Raw genomic sequence first — 21,621 nt, forward strand, 5'->3', positions numbered from 1 at the left:
ACTATGAATTCATCTCCAGCATTTCCCCTCTACCAACAATGCCAAGGCACCACTTCTCATACATCACAGGCTCCTCCATCCAAACAAGTCTCATACCCTCTTCCACCAATCACTCCCGTTTTTATGGCACTTCCGCCTGCTACCCTACACCGATCCCCCAGTGAACCTCTGTTCCAGATGCACGACAACCAGTATTATCCCCCTGAGCCTACCTTCAAAGTTCCAGAACCCTACTCTTATACCCCTCATCTTGATCTCACGGCAGGCACCGAGAAGTCACCCAAAATCCCTGAGTAGGAGGAGATGATCAGAAAGGTCAAAAGCCTGGAGCAATCATTCCGAGACATGAGGGGTTTAGGGGGCCAAGTAAGTGTGGCCTATAAAGATTTATGTCTGTTCCCAGATGTTCAGTTACTGGACGGGTTCAAGATGCCTAAGTTTGATTTGTACGACGGGTATGGCGACCTAGTAGCACATTTAAGGGGATTCTGTAGCAAGATGAGAGGAGCAGAAGGGAGAGATGAATTGTTGATGGCATATTACAGCCAAAGTTTGAGCGGATCAACGTTGAAATGGTACACTAGACAAGACCATAGTAGGTGGTACACCTGGGATGACTTGGCCCAAGCCTTCGCCTGTCAGTTTCAATACAATCTTGAAATCATCCCAGATCGACTGTCATTGGCAAAGATCGAGAAGAAGCCCGGGGAGAGCTTTCGAGAATATGGGTTCCGCTGGAGAGAGCAAGCGGCGAGGGTTGACCCCCGATGAAAGAGAGTGAAATGGTTGATTATTTCTTGCAGGCTTTGGAGCCCACCTATTTTGGTCATTTGGTGTCAGCAGTGGGCAAGTCATTTAATGAAGTCGTGAAAATGGGAGGCATGGTTGAGGAGGGACTCAAATCCAATAAGATCATGAGTTATTCAGCAATCAAAGCAACCACCCAAGCCATTCAAAATGGCACTGGGAGTGTGCTTGGGAAGAAGAAGAAAGAAGAGGTTGCAACTGTCGAATCCGTAGCATGGTCCAGGTCTAGAAGCCCTTCACCCTATTACAACCAACCCAGACTCCACCACCCAAATTATCCGTATACCCCATATGGCCCTCCTCAACACTATTATCCACCACCAGAGCCACACTTTTCCGTCCACCATGCCCAAACTTATACCCAGTCTCCGGCTCATGCGCAATGGCATGCACCGGCTCCCCAAAATACATACTCAGCTCCACAAAACACATATCCACACCCGAGGGCTTATAGGCCAAGATCCGGCTTCCGCCCAAACCAGGCTTTTAGAAACAAGAGAATGCAGAAACAGAAAACATTCACTCCGCTGGGAGAATCCTATACCACTTTTTACCACAAAGTGAGACAGGTAGGCCTGTTGAACCCGGTTGAGGCCAAAATGCCAAATCCCCTTCCTAGAAATCTGGACCATTTAGTGAGCTGTGAGTATTGTTCAGGGGCTCCCGGACATGATACTAAGAAGTGTTGGAGATTGAAAACTATTGTGCAAGAGCTTATTGACACAAACAGAATCGAGGTTCAGGCCCCGGAGGCGCCCAATATCAACCAGAACCCGTTGCCGGCGCATCATGAAGCCAACATGATTGAACTGATACATAAGGGAGCAGAGTCTAGAAAACCCTCACAGATAGTATGCTGATCCGTTCTAGTGAAGCCAAAGGGAATGAAAAGTTAGCTATTGTGAAACCATCGGTCTAGTTGAAAAGAATAGAAAACAAGCCAGTTGTGGTGATGGGGAAAGGATCTTCCGTTGTTGCGAAGAAACCAGAGCCGATCAAGGTAGTGGTTCGGGGAGTATCAAGCACACCTGCGGTAGTCGTGAAGGGGGCTCACATAGAACTAGTTGTTATAAAGCCAGTAACCCAGTTACCAGTAATTGACAGTAAAGTCGTCCCGTGGAATTATGAACAGGTAGTTGTGACCTACAAGGGGAAGGAAATCAAAGAGGAAGTCTGTGAAACACAAGGTTTAACTCGCTCGGGATGTTGTTTTGCCCCCAAAGAGTTGACAAGGGCTAGGGCTCCCGAGGAAAATCCGGCGCCAGTTAAGAAAGCTATTACAGAGGAAGAGGCAGAAGAGTTCTTTAAAAAATGAAAGTGCAAGACTATTCTATTGTTGAGCAGCTACGGAAAACGCCAGCCCAAATCTCGTTGCTTTCGTTGCTTATCCACTCGGATGAACATCGCCAGGTTCTGATGAAGATATTGAACGAAGCTCATGTCCCCGCTAAAATTTCAGTGAATCATTTAGAGAAAATCGCGAACAAAATCTTTGAGGTAAATAGAGTGACATTTTCTGATGATGAATTGCCCGTGGAGGGTACAGAACATAATAGAGCTCTTTATTTGACCGTGAAATGTGAAGATTCGGTAGTCAGTCGAGTACTAATTGATAATGGGTCCAGGGCCAATATCAGTCCTTTGTCTACATTGAACAAGTTGAAGGTTGACGATGAAAGAATTCATAAGAATAGCATCTGCGTTCGGGGGTTTGATGGTGGTGGTACAGACACAGTAGGTGACATCATACTTGAATTGATAATTCGTCCGGTCGAGTTCACCATGGAGTATCAGGTGTTAGACGTGGCAGTGTATTATAATCTTCTGCTGGGGCGACCATGGATCCACGCTGCCAAAGCGGTGCCTTCTACATTACATCAGATGGTCAAATTCGAGTGAGATAGACAAGAGATCGTAGTACATGGGGAAGACAACATAAGCATTGTAAGTGATTCCATAGTACCCTTCATAGAGACTGATGATGATAAGGGGCCGTGGGTTTACCAGGTTTTCGATGCAGTCTCGGTAGAAAAGGTTCCTGAAGGTAAAAGCATCCCGGTCCCCAGAATAACAGCTGCAACTGTCATGGTAGCCTCTGAAATGTTGAAAAACGGGTTTGTACCAGGCAAATGGTTGGGTTCTGATTTGCAATGTATTGTTCAGCCAGTTTATTTGCCCAAGAATCTAGATACCTTTGGGCTGGGGTTCAAGCCTACGGCGGCGGATGTGAGACGAGCCCGCAAGATGAAGAAAAGAGTCTGGGTTCTTCCCAAACCAATTCCACGTTTGTCTAGGTCCTTCGTCAGGCCAAGTATCGGGAAGCAATTATTGGCAAAGGTGTTTGGTCCACTGATTGGTGCGGATGGGAACTTGGAGAAAGGGCTTGAGAAGGTATTTGCTGAGGTGAACATGGTTGAGGCCGGGGAAGGGTCGAGCAAAGCAGATATACAGTACATCGGGCCACATGCTAATGTCAACAACTGGGAAGCCACTCCTCTTCCATCTCGGAGGGAGTCGCGATAGTGGGTTTTGTTTTCCTTTTGTTCACCTGGATTATTCCAGGGTTTATAATTCAGTTGCTATGTTCCGTCCGTTTGGATGAGTTAAAACCCTGTTATCTTTACATTCAATGAAATGCAATTCCTTGTCTTTCTTAATTCCTAATTTTGTCTCCATTTCTTTTTCTTTTCTTTTCTGTACAGTTCTTTTTATGCTAATATCGATGACATGACATGCATGAGGAATCTTCGGCCCAGTTTTAAAAACCAATCTAACTCAGAAATAATAGTGCAATAAATCGAGTGTGATGATGAGGTGGAATATGATGATGACGAGGCCTATGAGGAAGTTAGTAAAGAATTAAGTCACTTTGAAGAAAAACCCAAACCTAACCTAAATGACACAGAAGTAGTTAATCTAGGGGACCCAGACAATGTTCATGAAACTAAAATAAGTGTTCATCTGGAGCCATAGCTCAAGGAGGGAATAATCAAAGAAATGTTCGAGTACAAGGATGTTTTTGCATGGTCGTATGATGACATGCCGGGTCTAAGTACCGATTTAGTGGTTCACAAATTGCCCACTGACCCGGCATTCCCTCAGGTCAAGCAGAAGCTGAGAAAGTTCAAAACGGACATAAGTGTAAAGATCAAAGAAGAGATCACCAAGCAGTTCGATGCGAAGGTCATTGGGGTTACACGGTATCCCACCTGGTTAGCTAATGTTGTGCATGTGCTGAAGAAAGATGGCAAGACCAGGGTGTGTGTCGATTACCGGAATCTTAACAAGGCAAGTCCAAAAGACAATTTTCCGCTGCCGAACATCCACATATTGATTGATAATTGTGTCAAACATGAGATTGGTTCTTTTGTAGATTGTTACGCGTGTTATCATCAGATTTTAATGGACAAGGAAGATGCATAAAAGACGACATTCATCACGCCATGGGGAACATACTGTTATCGGGTCATGCCGTTTAGTTTGAAAAATGCTGGGGCAACTTATATGAGAGCAATGACAACAATATTACATGATATGATACAAAAGGAAATCGAGGTGTATGTAGACGATGTGATTGTAAAGTCTAGACATCAATCTGACCATGTCAGGGATCTGAGAAAGTTCTTCCAAAGGCTTCACAGGTACAATCTCAAGCTTAATCCTGCAAAGTGCGCGTTCGGGGTGCCGTCTGGAAAGTTATTGGGGTTCGTAGTCAGCCGCCGGGGTATTGAACTAGATCCATCAAAAATCAAGGCCATCCATGAATTGCCACCTCCGAGGAACAAGACCGAGGTGATGAATTTGCTGGGGAGATTGAATTATATCAGCAGGTTCATCGCCCAGCTCACGACAACTTGTGAGCCTATCTTTAAGCTGTTAAAGAAAGACGTTGCGGTCAAGTGGACAAACGAATGTCAGGAGGCGTTTGATAAGATAAAGGGGTATTTGTCAAATCCACCCGTGTTGGTTCCGCCAGAACTAGGGCAACCTTTGATTCTATATTTAACGGTACTGGACAATTCGTTGGCTGTGTATTGGGTGATATTACCGGAAGGAAGGAGCAGGCCATCTATTACCTCAGCAAGAAGTTCACACCCTACGAGGTTAAGTATACTCATCTTGAAAGGACATGTTGCGCCCTAACTTGGGTGGCACAAAAGCTGAAACACTATTTGTCATCTTATACTACTTACCTCATATCTCGTTTGGATCCGTTAAAGTATATCTTTCAGAAGCCTATGCCCACAAGGAGGCTTGCAAAGTGGCAGCTCCTGCTCACAGAGTTTGACATTGTCTACGTGACTCGGACGACGATGAAAGCACAGGCTTTGGCGGACCATCTGGCCGAGAATCCGGTTGATAAAAATTATGAACCTTTGAAGACATATTTCCCTGATGAACATGTGATGCATGTTGAAGAGTTGGAACAAGGTGAGAAGCCAGGATGGAAACTTTTCTTTGATGGGGCTGCAAACATGAAAGGTGTGGGAATAGGAGCAGTGCTTATTTCTGAAACAGGGCAACATTACCCTGTTACAGCTCAGTTTCGTTTCTATTTTACGAACAACATGGCAGAATATGAGGCATGTATCTTGGGGTTGAGATTAGCTGTAGATATTGGTGTCCAGGAAGTCTTGGTCATGGGTGACTCGGACCTACTGGTACACCAAATTCAAGGAAAATAGGAAACACGGGACTTAAAGCTTATACCGTACCGACAATGTTTGCATGAGCTTTGTCAGCGGTTTCAGTCAATAGAGTTCTAGCACATTCCAAGGATTCATAATGAAGTGGCCGATGCGTTGGCCACTCTGGTGTCGATGTTACACCATCCGGATAAGGCTTACGTGGAACCTTTGCAGATTCAGGTCCGCGATCAACACGCTTATTGTAATGTAGTGGAAGAGGAACTTGACGGTGAGCCGTGGTTTCATGACATCAAGGAATATATCAGGATGGGTGTGTATCCGATACAGGCCGCAGGTGATCAGAAACGAACTATTCGATGGTTGGCAAGCGGGTTTTTCCTTAGTGGCAGAGTGTTGTACAAAAGAACTCCAGACCTCGGGTTGTTGAGATGCATTGATGCGAGACAGGCCACATCTATCATGACTGAGGTACATTCGGGAGTCTGTGGACCGCATATGAGCGAATATGTTTTGGCAAAGAAGATCCTACGGGCAGTTTACTATTGGCTTACTATGGAGCGAGATTGTATCAGTTTCGTACGTAAATGTCATCAGTGCCAAGTGCAAGACTTGATTCATTCTCCGCCATCGGAACTACATACGATGTCTTCACCATGGCCCTTTGTTGCTTGGGGCATGGCTGTCATTGGGCCAATTGAGCCAGCAGCATCAAACGGACACAAGTTTATTCTGGTGGCCATTGATTATTTCACCAAGTGGATTGAAGCGAAAACTTTCAAATCTGTGACTAAGAAAGCAGTGGTTGATTTTGTGCATTCAAATATCATCTGTCGGTTTGGGATTCCGAAGGTAATCATCATGGACAATGGGGCTAATCTCAATAGTCATCTGATGAAGGAGACATGTGAGCAGTTCAAGATTACTCATCGTCATTCTACTCCATACCGCCCTAAGGCAAATGGTGCGGTTGAGGCAGACAATAAGAATATAAAGAAAATACTCCGGAAAATGTTGGAAGGATCTAGACAGTGGCATGAAAAGCTGCCTTTTGCATTGTTGGGATACCGCACCACTGTTCGTACTTCGGTAGGAGCAACTCCTTACTCTTTGGTGTATGGCACGGAAGCAGTGATACCCGCAAAAGTGGAAATCCCGTCTCTTAGAATCATTGTGGAGGCCGAGATCGATGATGATGAATGGGTGAAAAGCCGCCTTGAGCAGTTGAGTTTGATTGACGAGAAGAGATTGGCATCAGTGTGTCATGGTCAACTGTACCAACAAAGAATGGCAAGAGCGTACAACAAGAAAGTGCGTCCGAGGAAGTTTGAAGTCGGACAGTTAGTGTTGAGACGTATTTTGCCTCATTGGGCAGAAGCAAAAGGAAAGTTTGTTCCAAATTGGCAGGGACCATTTGTCGTAACCAGAGTGTTGTCTAATGGTGCACTATATTTGACAGACATAGAAGGAAAATGTGTAGAAATGGCCATCAATTCCGATGCGGTCAAGAGATACTATGTATGATTTCTTTATTTTGATTGTACTTGTTTGTATTTGGCATACTTTAAAGATTGAAATGACAAAGGCGTTTTGTTCTGCTATCTAAACACTTTTATCCCTTGTCATCCCTTTGAGCCTTACTTATTTTCTTTCATATCCCTCTTTCGGAACCAATGTCACCATTAAGAAACGCGAGTGCGGAAGAAAAGAAAATGAAAAGAAAAAAAAAAGAAAAAAAAGAAAGGTGAAAAGAAAGGAATAAAAGAAGGAGAAGAAAAGAAGAAGAAAATTGAAAGTGAAAAGAAAAAAGAAAAGAAAAAAAAAGAAAAGAAAAGGAAGAAAAGAAAGGAAAAGAAGAGCGAAAAAAAAAAACAACGTAGTCTCCATGACGTGAACTACGTTTGACTTGATCCCGCAAGGGTACGTAGGCAGCCTCGCTGAGGTTCAGTCATACAAAGATAAAAATCCAAAAGTCCCCAAGCAAGAAAGTGGGGCAGAAGTTGTGGTTGTTGTGAAATAAATTGGATTCCGAAAGTTGTAATTTTAACCCATTTTGAAATTGTTTTGAGCCTTTCATACCCTTTCTTTCTAATCCCGTCCAAAGCCCACATTACGGTCCAAAGAAAGACCTTTTGATCAGTCTTTGGGGAATGCCAAGTCAAGCAGGTAAAAGTAATTCCCGTCAGGGGCAACACTCTGGTTCAAGCAAGAAAAGCAAAAAGATAAAAATGAGAGAGTCTTATTGGTGAAAACCTGCACAGGCATCGTAAGGCGACGGGAGTTGAGAGAAAGAATAAAATGAGAGAGTCTTATTGGTGAAAACCCTTGCGGGCACCTTGAGTCGAAAGTGAGTTGAGAAATGATTGATGGAGAAAGGTCTATTGGTGGAAAATTGTTTCGAGGCACCACAGGACGAACAAGGCTAAGGTTTGGATAAAGTAATAAAGTGATGGAAATTCTGGGGAAACAAAGGGTGGCGACTAAGAGTTGGTTAGTTGGACAGATTGGGCCGATTAGTCCGAAATGTATGTCATGACGATTGGTACCGGCTGTTTTGGTCAGATAAGTTTCGTTCCCCTTTTCTTTTTAGCAGTCATCCAGTTTTGGATTCTTCTTATCCTTAACTCGTAAACTCATTGCATTTCATTTTCTTTGGGGGTTTTATCTGTCTAAAATGTTTCAATGTTAGTTTTGTTCAAAACAAGTGGAAAGGTATTTCAAAACTCACTACCAGATTCCGGAAAGTGTAAAGCGCGATGTGGTCAGAGCATGTCAAAAACAATATGATGAAAGGAGGAATACAGGGAATCACCGGAAATGTCATCGGTGGAATGATTGGGAAATGTCGGGGGAAGTGCAAAGGTTCAGAAAAAGGGTCAGAGGTGTGAAACAACAACATGGGTACAGAACACTCGGTTTATCAGAGTCAGGGGTTCAAAGATCAGTCAGAAAGTTAAAGCGGTTCAGGGTTAGTTCGGGAAGCCAGTCGGAACAAAACAATGCAGCAGAAAGATCTCCAACAAGAATGCCACCAACTAACCACCATTTTTGAACTGACAAATTTTCTTTGATTAAAACAGGGGCAGAAAAGTTCGTTTGTTTTAGAGGAACCCTTCGTGGAGAAAGGCAGTCAACAAACAGGTTTGATTTTTGATTTTCAGGACCCTCCTGGAAAATGGGACCTAGTTTAAAGTTCATAAATAACATAATCTAGCATAAATGTATCCCAAAAGAATATAAGTTAGCTTAGAAGTCGGCATGTTCAAGAAAGGATTCAATTAGGAGTTTCCAGGACCCTCCTGAATAATGGGACTTAGCTTTAAGATTTCAATTAGATAACAACATTTAGCGTAAACTATGTTGTAGGGTAGTATAATTCAGACATGAAAGTTGTCACCCTTAAGATAAAATTTGACCTTTGATTTTCAGGACCCTCCTGGATAATGGGGAGTAGTTTAAAGATCCTCTTAGATAGAAAGATTTAGCAGAAGCCACACCCGTAGAAGATATAACTTAGATTTTAATCCAACGTTTAGTTAAGAGTTGTCAAGACCCCCCTGAATAATGGGACCTAGCTTTCAAATCCTTAGTAATACTTGGTAATATGGTTTAGTTTTACAATCACATCTGCCCCCAGCCACCAAACTGGGGCAGAAAATTTTCTTTGTTTTGTCTATTTGAAGTCAGGAGCCCGCCTGGAGAGCAGGGAATACTTTCAAACGCAGCAGTCAGGAGCCCGCCTAGAGAGCAGGGAATACATCTCAAGTTTAGAAGTCAGGAGCCCGCCTGGATAACAAAGGAATACATTCAAGTTCAAGTTCAGCAGTCAGGAGCCCGCCTGGATAACAGAGGAATACATTCAATTTCAAGATTCAGAAGTCAGGAGTCCGCCTGGAGTACAGAGACATACAGTTCAAGTTTCAGTAATCGGGAGCCCACCCGTACAATAAGGGAATACATTCAAGTTCAGCAATTTGAAGAAAGGAACAACATCTCAGTTCGTAGTTTGCAATAGCAACAAGGGATTTTACCAAGAAAACACAAGACAACAAGGCAACGAGGAAGTACAACAACAAGTTTGAAGAATTTAGATAGGATTTGGTAATTCATAGGTCATAGTTTAGTTTAGCTTCTTTTATTTTGCCATGGTGTAATAAGGAAGGTCAGCAAGCAGTAGCAGCAGCAATCGCAGTGAAATCATAGCTCCTGGTAGTCCCAGCTACCAGACACTCCTGAACTACACTAACCTGATTCCTGTTTAGCCCAGGATATGTAGGCAACCTCCGAAGCAGGGTGCAGTCAAACTTTTTTAAAAAAAAATGCTTCACACGGAATATTCAAACGGGCAAAAATCGCTCATTTTCGCTCACTTATCTTTGCACAAAAACTCTTCGTGTTTCCGGGCAAAGAGGGGCAGCTGTGAGCACGTGATTTTTGCCCTACATGAAATAATCCTATAAAATCAAAGAAAATAGAGTTTTTCTTAATTATTTGCCAATTCAGGAATTTTTGTAGATTTTTATTAATTGTTTGCATTTTTCCTGCACGTTTAATTTTTATTTTAATCATAAAAAATACCAAAATATCATGCATTGCATTTTGGATTTGTTTTTACATTTTTAGAATTAACCAGTAATTATTTGTTTTATAAAAATTAAAAATCACAAAAATTGCTTCATTTTTACACTTTTTCCTTTTATTGATTTTTCCTCTTTTAATTTAGGATTAAGTAGATTTTATAATTTTTATAATTGACTCACATTTTTAGATAATCTAGGATTTTAATTTTAGGATTTTTAAAATCAAAGGAAAAGAAAAAAAAAATTGATTTGGTCTTCCTACCCCAAAGTTAACTAGCCCAAATTCATGAACCAAATCCCTTCAAGCCCAAAAACATTGAGCCCATACCCTTTCCCCATTTGACCTAACCTAATTCCTACCCTTATATAATAATGTTAACTCCTAAAATAATAGAGGGGTTCCCTAACCCCATTCCCAACGGCGCTCCCCTCAACAGACAAAAATCAGACCCCTCTCCTTTACTTTCTCTCGGCCTAACAGAGGAAAAGAAGAAGGAACCAAGTCCAAAATCAGTTGGATTGAAATCCAACGTTAACAGAAAAATGCTTTATAGATTGAAATCAAAAATCAATTCACGTTGAAATCCCTTAACATTCCCACCTAATTGAAATCTCCCTAAATCTCCTTCCAAGTACTGCTGAAGCATCATCCATCTTCGAAGTTGGTTCTGATTCTCATCGTGTATAGAAGGTTTGCAAATATGAAGTCGATTGCAATTCGTTGTTGCTGGTGATTGTTGAGTAGCTGAGTTCCGTCCTCTATCTTTGTCCCGTTGGCGTAGATTTAGTCTTTACACTATTAGGTATGTCTTTAAAAAACTTGTATTTTTTTCAGATTTGGCCTACTATGAAGTCATGCTTGATTTTGATGTTTATCCTATGTTGATTGGAAATGGTTGTTTCAATTTGTTTCAGCATGAACAAGTGTTATTTATTTTACTTGAAATGTGGTGAAACGATTAAATTTATCTTTCAAACGAGATCCATAATATGGAAACTGATAGTTTTTTTTTGTTATTTGATTTAGCCATTTAATCACTGGGCTTGTAGTGTTACATAAAAAATTAGAATGTTTTTTTTTGAAATAAGAAAAAAAAGGAGTTCATGTTGGGTTGAGATGTATGCGACGCTAAAATCAGTTACTACTCTAAATTGATTACTGTTGTAGCTATTTTGGCATGGCTTGGAATTTTGTGTCTGCTAGTGAAATTATTGTTATTAGAGTTGACATTTGTTTGTAAAGATGAGTTACACTCTTATATTTTTAAAACTTGGCATTCGTTGTTTGGAAAAATAATGTGTGTATGCATTTCACGTTTCGGGTCCTTGAAATGTTCCTTCGCTGAATTGGAGAGATCTTATTAATTCAAGTTGTTGAGCTCTCTATCTATCTATCTATCTATCTGTGTGTGTGTGTTCATTTTCTTGATTTGTATTCAGAATTGCAAGCTTTAGTCTTTAGCTAATCATATAGATTGTGATTTTATGTTGGGGGATTTTAGACAGTGAATTTTTGTGACTTTTCTTGATTTCCGATTTCATTATTTTCTAGCTTTGTATTTGGTTGATTTTTGTGGTCTAACTCCTGAAAAACAATTGCCATTAGAAGTGTCATACCAATAATATTCTTGGGTGTCATGTATCTAAAACAAAAACCAAAAGGATAACATACTTTTTATGCCACAGTATATTTTCAATGGCGATTGAGGTGTGCCATGTCGAATAAAATCTCAAAACTTATCCCCCTCATTTAATTAATATTTTTATCCTTAGAAATCGAGGCGCACCATTTAGCGAATTTTTCGTGGCCCTCGTAAAGTTGCAAACGCGTAGTTGCTTTAGGCGCGTTCTTTTAATAATTTACCTTCCTAAACTCGGGTGCGCATTTACGTGACCTAAATCCAAATATCAACAATGTTATATAAAATGTATTGCGGACTGCGGGTGCATTTATGTGACGTGGTTCAAGACATATTTTAAATGACGCTGCAATCTTCCTAAAAATGATATAAAGTTAAAATCGAACCATAGGCTAAAACATGTAAAAATCAGATAATAGGCCAATTGTAACAGTTGAGCGACCGTGCTAGAACCACGGAACTCGGGAATGCCTAACACCTTTTTCTGGGTTAACGGAATTCCTTGCCCCGATTTCTGTGTTCGCAGACAGTAATACAGAGTCAATCTTTTCCTCGATTCGGGATTTTGAACTGGTGACTTGGGACACCATAAATTATCTCAAGTGGCGACTCTGAAACTTTTAATAATAAATCCCGTTTCGATTGTCCTTTAATTGGAAAAACTCCCTTATACACCCTCCCTCCGGGAGTGTAGGTGAAAAAGGATGTATGCCAATCTTCATTTGTAGCCTTGAGGACTAATGCCTTGTCCCTTTTTGGTTATTCCTTGCGTAGGTCCAACTTTCTCATCATTTAAATTCACAATCAACTCGTATAGTGATATTTTGTCCAACTCCTTTGCTTCCTGAATGGCTGTGACTTTTGGTTCCCGTGAGGCAAGAAGAGTCCTTAGGACTTTGCTAACAAATTCTTCTGAAGTGAACACATTTCCCAATGACTTTAGTTCATTCATTATGATACAAAACTTGGTCATCATCTCCTGAATAGGCTCAGACTCCTTTATAGAGAACATCTCATAGTTTTTCATTAGCAACTTAATTCTTGATCTCTTCACTTGATATGCTCCTTCATGAGCAGTTTGAAGTGCGTCCCAACTTTCCTTCTCATTGGAGCAGGCATATATCCTTTTGTATTCGTCAAGACCAAGTCCACAAATGAGGTTTTTTTGGCTTTGGCATTCTTTTCCATCATTCTGAAGTTAACTACCACAAATTCTGAGGGGTCCTTGGGATCAGTTTTATTTTACCCATTTTTCTTAGTGGGAGTCAATGGTCATCCTTTAACTACTGTCCAGAGTTCATAGTCCGCAGCCGTTATGAAATCCTCCATTCTTGTCTTCCATCAACTGTAATATTTTCATTAAATAAGGGTGGTCTAGTAGTTGATTGTCCTGAGGGGATTCCAGGTTGAGCACTCATTTCTTCCAAGATCTCTCAAGATTTTAACCATGTTTAAGAAAATCCACTCTGATACAAATTGTTATTTTGAGTGTCCTCCTAAATTACTAAAGAACTTGGTTCTTTATCATGCTCCTTACGCTTGAATAAAATCAACATAAAAGTAAAAGACATTAATTTTACATGAAAAATCACCCAGCTCAAAGGTGCAAAAATCACTATCTACCACGTAGGATTTTAACTTCAACTTCACTAGAACAAATGATTCAAACGCACAGATTACAGCTCTTGTACCCTAATTCACCTCTTCACTTCAACTACTTCTACTTATTGTATGAGGATTATAAATTACTTTAACTTGCAAACATAGACAATAACCTAACTAACATTGTTTGAATGTAAACATGAATAAAACTCAATTCCCTAATACACATGAATTAGATTGACTCAAATAGAAAGAAACTCCGAATAATTTTGGTCAGCAACTTCACCTGTGTTTTGAACCGAAAATGTTGTGCGCTTTTTCCTTAGTAAGTATGTGAAAAATATGGTCTTCAATAATCCATAAACAAGGTATTTAAATCTTTACATCTCCGAGATCTTTGGGAGTCCGAAACACAGTCGAACACTCGTTCACTTACAAATCCTGAGATCATGTGGGCTCCTCAAGCTTCATGATTCCTATCTGCAAATTTCTTTAGGCAGCATCCCTTATCGCATTAAGAATCATTTCCACCAATATCAAACTACAATAACTTTTGCAGAAAAAAGTTACTGCCTTGTAAGGATCTTCAGCAACTAATGTGAGAACTTAGTTCTTAGCACATGTTCATTACACACACTTGTTAATCATCAAAACACATAACTCAACAAATTTTGGTTAATAAGTAACGCAAACTCTCCCGTAACCAACTTGGTAAAACAATTTCTAAAAATATTTTCTAAATACTTATAATTTAAAAAGTATTTTTTGATGATTGGCGGAAAGTTACAAGTATTTTAGAAAAGGCCGAATAGCCTAAATGACACTTATACTTGTGCCCTTTGTCATCCCGGTCCCCAAACTTAGCATTTTGCCAATTGAATACTTACACTCGCTCAAACCGTGTATAATAAACGCTTATGACAGGAGGCTGTCAGTGCGTGTAATACAATCTCCTACACGTAGGATGCCACGTCATTACTAGTGCCACATAGGAAAATAAACTATTTACTTTATCTTCATTTTTTTTCCTACTCCACCATCTCTTATCCTTACCGCCAACAACTCCTATACTGCCATCGCCAGAAAATTCCTCCAGCCACCAGAGAATACCATTAACATATGGAGATCACTAAAAGAAAATAAATAAAAAAGTATTCTTACACAAAGAATTTTACCCTACCGAGGTCTTTTCCCTTCCCAATTTTTTTTTATCTTTTTCACCCCCTCTCCCCCCAATCAACCTAGCTCTTCTTCCGCCTCTCCAATTTTCTTTTCTGTCTACCCCTTTTTCCACTTTCTTGTCTCTTCCGTTAGACTCAAAATCAAGAATATATGCAGCAATAGAGGGATTTTGTTTTTGTCAAAAATAAAGTTTCTGATTTGGGGTTTTAAAACATGATGGATTTTCTGGTGGCTTGATTTAGGAGATGAGATTTTGATTATTTACTGATTTGAAGGTTCTTGTTTACGGATTTAAAGGTCTACTATACAGAGGATTGGGTTTTTGACATTATTTTCGGAAAGAAAGAAAGAGAGTAAAATGGAGGAGGGGTCACTATGGATTTTCCGGTCGTTTTTCAGAGATCGTTCTCGCCTATAATCTTTTTTTTTCTTTTTTTTCTTTTAGGGTCAAGATTTGAAGGTAACATGCAGATAATTTTATAAATGGGAGATGTGTTTTGGGGGAGGGTGTGGGTTTGGGGGGGGGGGGGAGAACGGGAAGAGGGTTAGTTTACTTTCTTTAAATTTTACTATTTTTTTTATTTTATTACTTTTTCTTCTTAGTTCAATCATTTCTTAGGCCAATTTTTTATGTTCCCGCTCGTTGTACGTGTGAATTACACGCTTGTTGTCCAACTCAGTCATAATGTTGCCACATATGATCGGTCAACGGTCAAAGAGGTTTAAAATATAAGTTTTGATAAAGTAAAAGAGTTTGGGTAAAAACAAATTAAGTAGAATGACCAGGATGACAAAGTCACAAGTATAAATGCCATTTAGACTATTCTGCCTTTAGAAAAAGAAAAACTATTTGTTAAAAATTGAGTACAATGTTAGCAAATCGAATAATATTTTAGATGAAAGCTTTAAGTATTGAATATTGATGATGTTGTCTAAGTGTTGGTAAGAACTTTAATATTAAATTAAGAATTGAGATAACTCTAAAAGAAAATGACTTCTCCTAAAAGAAAAATAAGTCATTTTTTCTCTTTTTGGTGAATAATATTTTCTTTCGAAATATTTTTATAGACAAAGTAACTTATTTTCTAAAAAACATATCCCATAATATATTTTTGTCGTACCAAAGACACCAATATTTACCAAGGAATTTGATATTTAACACCATTCATCTACCAAAGACAAAAACGGTCATTTTCTGAAGTAGTTTTGTTTACTAAAAGAAAATTTTCTATAGTAACAAAAAACCCGAAAGAATGAAGATTGAAAGAAGAGTTTGGGGTTCTTGCATTGCTTAGTTGGAAGCATAATGTACTGCAATAGAATAAATGAAGTACAACTGAAAAATGTTAAGTTTCATAAAAGATTTCCTTTGACAATTCTTGGCCACCCAAAATTAAACTGGAAAAGCATAATAATTGGCCCACGTAATCACCAGCCCCATGATCCTTATATGACATTGCCACCAACTAGTGGCAGTATACTCTTCTCCCTTACACATATCTACAACATTTCCTAGGATATCAAGATTTAGCTAAAATAGTGCATAGAAATTTGGCTGTAACTAGTGATACAGAATTTTGCTATGGAGGCTCTCAATGCAGCAAGATTGACACCTCTTTCAGTTTTTTCTGATAGAAGAAATGAACCCAAAAAAATCCCATTCAAGAACCTTTCAAATTCAGCCAATTTTAGTACCAATTCATCAAATTCTCTAGATGGTTTATCAAGAAAAGTTCAAGGGGGTCTAGTGGTACTTTCCTCAGTTTTCACTACAAGTTTAGCTGATGCATTAACATATGAAGAGGCACTTCAGCAATCAACTACTAGTACTTCTACTGATGAGTTTGATGCAAATGCCTTTGTTGAAACTGTGACAAATTTTGTATCTGAAAATCCTTTAGTTATAGCTGGTGGTTTTGCTATTTTGGCTTTGCCATTGGTTCTGTCTCAGGTGCTCAGTAACAATAATAAGCCTAAGGCATGGGGTGTTGAGTCTGCTAAAAAAGCTTATGCTAAATTAGGAGATGATGAGAGTTCAGAATTACTTGATATAAGGGGACCTGTGGAATTGAAGCAGGTGGGAAGTCCAGATATAAGGGGTTTGAAGAAGAAGACAGTTTCAGTTGTTTATAAAGGTGAAGATAAGCCTGGGTTCTTAAAGAAGCTGGCTTTGAAGTTCAAGGAGCCAGAGAATACCACATTGTTCATTCTTGACAAGTATGATTTCAAAATTATTCTTATGTTCATTCATTGTTTATAGCATGTGTTGTTATGTGTTGAAGACATAATTGAGTAGTACAGTTAGAACTCTCGATAACATCATTGCTATATAACAACCATACTATAAAAGTCAGTTTTTTATGGAACCAATTTTTATGCTATGTTATAAGATATGTTCTCTATATCAGCACTTCGTTATAACAATAAAAAAATCTGGAACAAATGACGTTATTATAGAGAGGTTTGACTGTAATTAAAAGCATACTCGCTTTAGTACTTTAAGCTTTTAGATGAGATAGCCACACATTTCAACATGGTATCATAGCAGACGAAGAGGTCCTTGTTCAAGCCTCTAGTACCCCTTATAAAAAAAAAGATAAAAAATTCACATGTTTAATCCAAGAAAACGAGTAAGGCCTGCAGGCCGCCTACACTTGAGGGAGCCTGTTGAAAACATAATTAAGTAATTAAAAATGTCTCATTCTAACAGCTTAAGCTTTAAAATGAGATGGTCACGCGCTTCAATATTTTGTTTATCTTTTCGGAATCTTGGTGAAACCTAGCAAATGTTTGGCTTTAAATTGATTTAGACAGACAGTTATGTGCTTACATTCCTTAATAGTAATTAATAGTAATTAATTACTGTGCTAACACGCTTGCACTACCCGAGGGGCTACCAGAAATAGCCTCTCTACCTTCTCGAGGAAGGGGTAAGGAGTAAGGACTGCGTGCACACTACCTTCCTCAGACCTCACTTGTGGGACTGCACTGAATTTGTTATTATTATTGTTGTTGTTGTTGTTGCTAACATGCTTGCACTGTGACCGAATTGATTTAGTTGGATTAATTACAGCTCTGATCATTGAACTTACTTCAGTATCTTTACCCACATTCTGCTAGTAATTTGTTTAAGAATTTAATTCTGCCTATTGCATTGAGGGCTTAAAGGAAACAAATTAAAGATTTGCTGGCAAAATGAAATGTTTCTCTTGCTTTGATGTCTGCTCCTTTTCCTGATTTATTTTGTGAGGAACTCTTGTATCAGCAAACTAGTTGAACAAATTAACTCTAATCCTTTCACTTTCTGGATTGTAATGAAGCCAGATTTGATGGGAACTCTGAATTGGTTGCGGAGCTTGTCACAGCAAATGGTTTTAAAGCTGCATATGCAATTAAAGATGGTGCTGAAGGACCGCGAGGATGGAAGGTTTTACATTCAAAAATCTTGATATCTTTCTGAATTTTAAAAATTAAGCAGAATGAAGCATAATGAATTCTACTTTTTGCAGAATAGCGGCCTTCCTTGGATACTTCCGAAGAAAACATTAAGTCTTGATCTAGGAAATCTGTCTGATGCTCTTGATGGTGTTCTCGTGGTATGTTTTTCTCTCTAAAAAGCATGGTACTTGCATTATCCACCCTAATACTGATAGGAATGCATTAGGAGTGAGGTTCATTTAGGAAGTTGCGGTAGAAATTAATGAGATTGGCATGATAGCATCATGCTTGTGATTTACTACCGCATCCAAGAAGTTTTTAAATATCCCAAGCCTTCCCTTTTGCCTTATTGCACAAAAATGTGCCAAAACTATAGAGTTGTTTTAAATATAACTAGGTAGCAGATTTTCACATGATAATGATATCATCCCTCGGCTTTTAGCTATGCTTTTCTTTTGGAAGTCTTACCAAATAGTGCAAATGGACAGCTAAGAAGTTCTGTTTTCTTGTTTCAAGTGCAAGGAGCAGTTGTGCATTTCTGTTTTTAGAACTTCTGCAGTTTAACTCCACAATCCTTAATTAACAGTTCCTAGGTGAATGGTTTACGGATGACAGATACAAGTGACATCTTTAATATATGATAGCTATAAGTGACATTTCACATAGTCTCTTAGCCTTGATGTTTCTCAGAAGCTTTATGTTCTAAAGCCTCCATATATAGTTTAAGGAGCTATTTAGGAGACTACTTAACTTGCATTTATCAATTTCATTAGGCTATGTGATGAATACTAGTATGGTACTAGTATTCTAATCATAAACTTTACGGTTTGGATTTTGACATGGTTAACTTAAATGAGATAACTTTAGTGGAATGTGGATATGCAGGACGGCTCTGATGCTGTCGCTGTAGGTTTAGGTGTCGCTGCAGCTACCGGATTAGGATTTTTGGTGTTCTCAGAGGTCAGGCTCCTGAATATTTTATCCTGAAGTTTATGTTGAGCACAATTTATTAGACAGCTTATTATCGATCCTCCTTTTTCAGGTAGAAACGATACTCCAACTGTTAGGCTCAGCTGCACTTATCCAACTGGTCAGCACGAAACTTCTATTTGCAGAGGTTTGTCAGCATCATTTGCAATGAAATCTTTTCTTGTCTCTCCAGTACGTGGAGTCGTGGACCTCAGAAACGTAGTTTTGGCAATATGAAATTACTCTTGCCTTAACTGCCCTCTTCCTTCTTGAATTGTTTGTTTCTTTTACCTGTTGAATTATTGCTTCTCTTGCTCAGCTAAACATTCTTTGTCAGAAAACTATACTACGTATATTGAAAACATATTACCTTTTATGCATACTAATTCTCGAACACCCTTAGGAAAACTCTTGTGGTGCCACTGTTTTCAGCAACATATTACATATATATATCCAACAACTTTAGTAAGATCTTGAATCTGAAATTGTGTATTCCGAAGCCTCAAAAGATAACTTGTTAAGGAAATATCATTTAATTTACTTAATTTTTCGTCTACAAACGTTGTGCTATGATAGAAGTTGAATCCCATTTCATATACTGTTAATAAGCTGAGAAAGCCTCGTCCATTAATATTTTGACATTTTCATTTTCCAGGTCAGAAAGCAAACTCTGCAACAAGTTGATGAGTTCGTCACCACCAACATTGCTCCCAAGGAGCTTGTAGGTGATATTAAGGTAATCTTCTCATATGTTCTGAACTTCTTGAAGCGCTTTACTTCCCATATCGGAGATGGTGTGTTTTGTTTTCAACAAGATAGTTCATGGTCACAGTTCCATTAGTCATGTACTTATGCTTCTGACTTTGAAACTTCAGCAAATAGGGATGGCTCTTCTTCCGACGCCCGTGACTAGCAAGTCTCTACCTGCACCTGCAGAGACAACTCCAGAAATCAATTCAGTTCCTAAGCCACAAGTCAAAGTAGAAGCTCTAACTGGAATTTCAAAGCCACTTTCACCATATCCTAGTGTAAGTTTTCCTTTTCATTCCGAGTAGTTGGTCTTATCATTTCACTATGACTTGCTACATGAATTCCATCGCTGATTCTAATATCTTTCTTGCTGATTAACGGATGTTCCTTGTTTATATTCTGAGATATTGAGGTATTGCTGAGTGGAAAATTTTAATTCATTTATTTTGTCTATGTGGCTTCCCTTTGCTTTCTCATATTTTTCATTAACTACATCATTTCTTTTGAGAAGGGGAGTTTTGGAGCGACAATAAAGTTGTTTCCATATGATCTATAGGTCATGGATTCGTGTCGTAGAAGCAGTCACTAATGCTTGAATTAGGGTAGACTGTTTATATTACTCTCCTTGGAAGTGCGGCCCTTCTCCGGCCCCTATGTGAATGCGGGATGCTTTGTGCACCGGGCTATCTTTTTTACATCTCTTTTGAATTTGTTGATGCAGTATCCTGATCTCAAGCCTCCAACATCGCCAATGCCTTCAAAACCTAGTGGCAGCGTGGAGAAAACTGAAACAGTTTCCAAGGTAGAATTATCTGCTGAGTCTACTCCAGATATCAATTCAGTCCCTAAACTAGAAGTCAAAGCGGAGGCACTAACTGGAAGTTCAAAGTCACTTTCTCCATATCCGAGTGTAAGTTTTTTCAGTTCATTCTCAATAGTTGATCTAATCATGTCGTTGTAATATGATACATGAATTTCCTTGCACCATATCCAAGATTTTTAACATCTTTCCTGCTGATGAAATGAGGAGGTCCTCAATTGATTTCTACGATTCTGGCATTTGCTGAGTATCAGAAACAACCTTTCTGCCCATTCAGGATAGGGGTACGGCTGTGTAGATCTTACTCCCCAGACCCTACTTGTTAGAAATCACTGGGTTTGTTGTTGTAGTTGTTGGTATTTGCTGAGTGGACTAAATCAATAACCCTTTACTTTGTCTCTGGAACCTCCCGTGTTGTTTGGTCATCTCTTTCATATCAACATCTAGACACTGGTCGTCTAATAAATAACAACAGGTACCTGTCCATATAAAGTGTAATTAGTAACCTGGAAAATGAGGCTGGTTACGTTAAAATACAATCATAGCATAAAATATTTTCTTACACAGTCGGTATATATAAGTTAAATTCTTCGTTTATTTGTGGTTGCAGTATCCTGATTTCAAGCCTCCAACATCACCAACGCCTTCGCAAGCATAACACTCTACTTGCAGATTTCCATAAGGTCTCCAGTTTGTGGAAAATTACAACGCGATATCTTCTTTCAAGTAAAAACTAGCTCCTCCATGAAATTTTCAATTTACATTCTGCATTTCGAAGGGAAATTTGTAATAGTAGAGATCCAGATCATTATGTCATTCATTTTCATTCTTTTTTAATTTATTGATGGATGTCCTATAGATACAAATGTTGCATAAACTTTATGTTACTTTGGCAGTACAATCACTTCTAAGCAGAAGCTTAGCAATACATTATGAATAGAATTTACATTATATAATTGTTTACCCGGTTAGTTTAGTTTACCTTGAATTATGGAATTAGACATTAATTAGTTTTACTAAACCTCGAATTAGCTTACCTTCGCTTGGATATTTCTCTTTTATTCTTGACCTTTACCATCTTGCTTGTTACACGTGCAAACATATTATTATTCGGTATTATTACATCCGTTTCAAATTACCAGTCATATTTCTCTTTTACATGGACCCTTAAGAAACATTAATTAGAA

At 39.0% G+C, this 21,621-nt stretch overlaps 1 protein-coding gene across 1 annotated transcript; it reads left to right on the forward strand.

The window, feature by feature from the left end:
* The first annotated feature begins 15,934 nt into the window (after nt 1-15,934).
* LOC104237509 (rhodanese-like domain-containing protein 4, chloroplastic) lies at nt 15,935-21,405 on the forward strand. Its single transcript, XM_009791670.2, has 9 exons — nt 15,935-16,674; nt 17,782-17,884; nt 17,967-18,053; nt 18,781-18,855; nt 18,938-19,012; nt 19,520-19,600; nt 19,740-19,892; nt 20,336-20,524; nt 21,045-21,405. Exons 1-9 carry the CDS (start codon nt 16,040-16,042, stop codon nt 21,090-21,092), a joined length of 1,446 nt encoding a protein of 481 aa, XP_009789972.1. The 5' UTR covers nt 15,935-16,039; the 3' UTR covers nt 21,093-21,405.
* The last annotated feature ends 216 nt before the right edge of the window (nt 21,406-21,621 follow it).

Source organism: Nicotiana sylvestris, chromosome 8 (genome assembly GCF_000393655.2).
Source record: "Nicotiana sylvestris chromosome 8, ASM39365v2, whole genome shotgun sequence".
NCBI lineage: Eukaryota > Viridiplantae > Streptophyta > Magnoliopsida > Solanales > Solanaceae > Nicotiana > Nicotiana sylvestris.

Bases quoted from the DNA above. Each gene is read 5' to 3' on its own strand.
- LOC104237509 (XM_009791670.2), top strand. From the start codon at position 16,040: ATGGAGGCTCTCAATGCAGCAAGATTGACACCTCTTTCAGTTTTTTCT. The intron at 19,013-19,519 runs GTTTGTCAGCAT...TTCATTTTCCAG, and splicing joins CGAAACTTCTATTTGCAGAG to GTCAGAAAGCAAACTCTGCA. The intron at 19,601-19,739 runs GTAATCTTCTCA...TTGAAACTTCAG, and splicing joins AGCTTGTAGGTGATATTAAG to CAAATAGGGATGGCTCTTCT.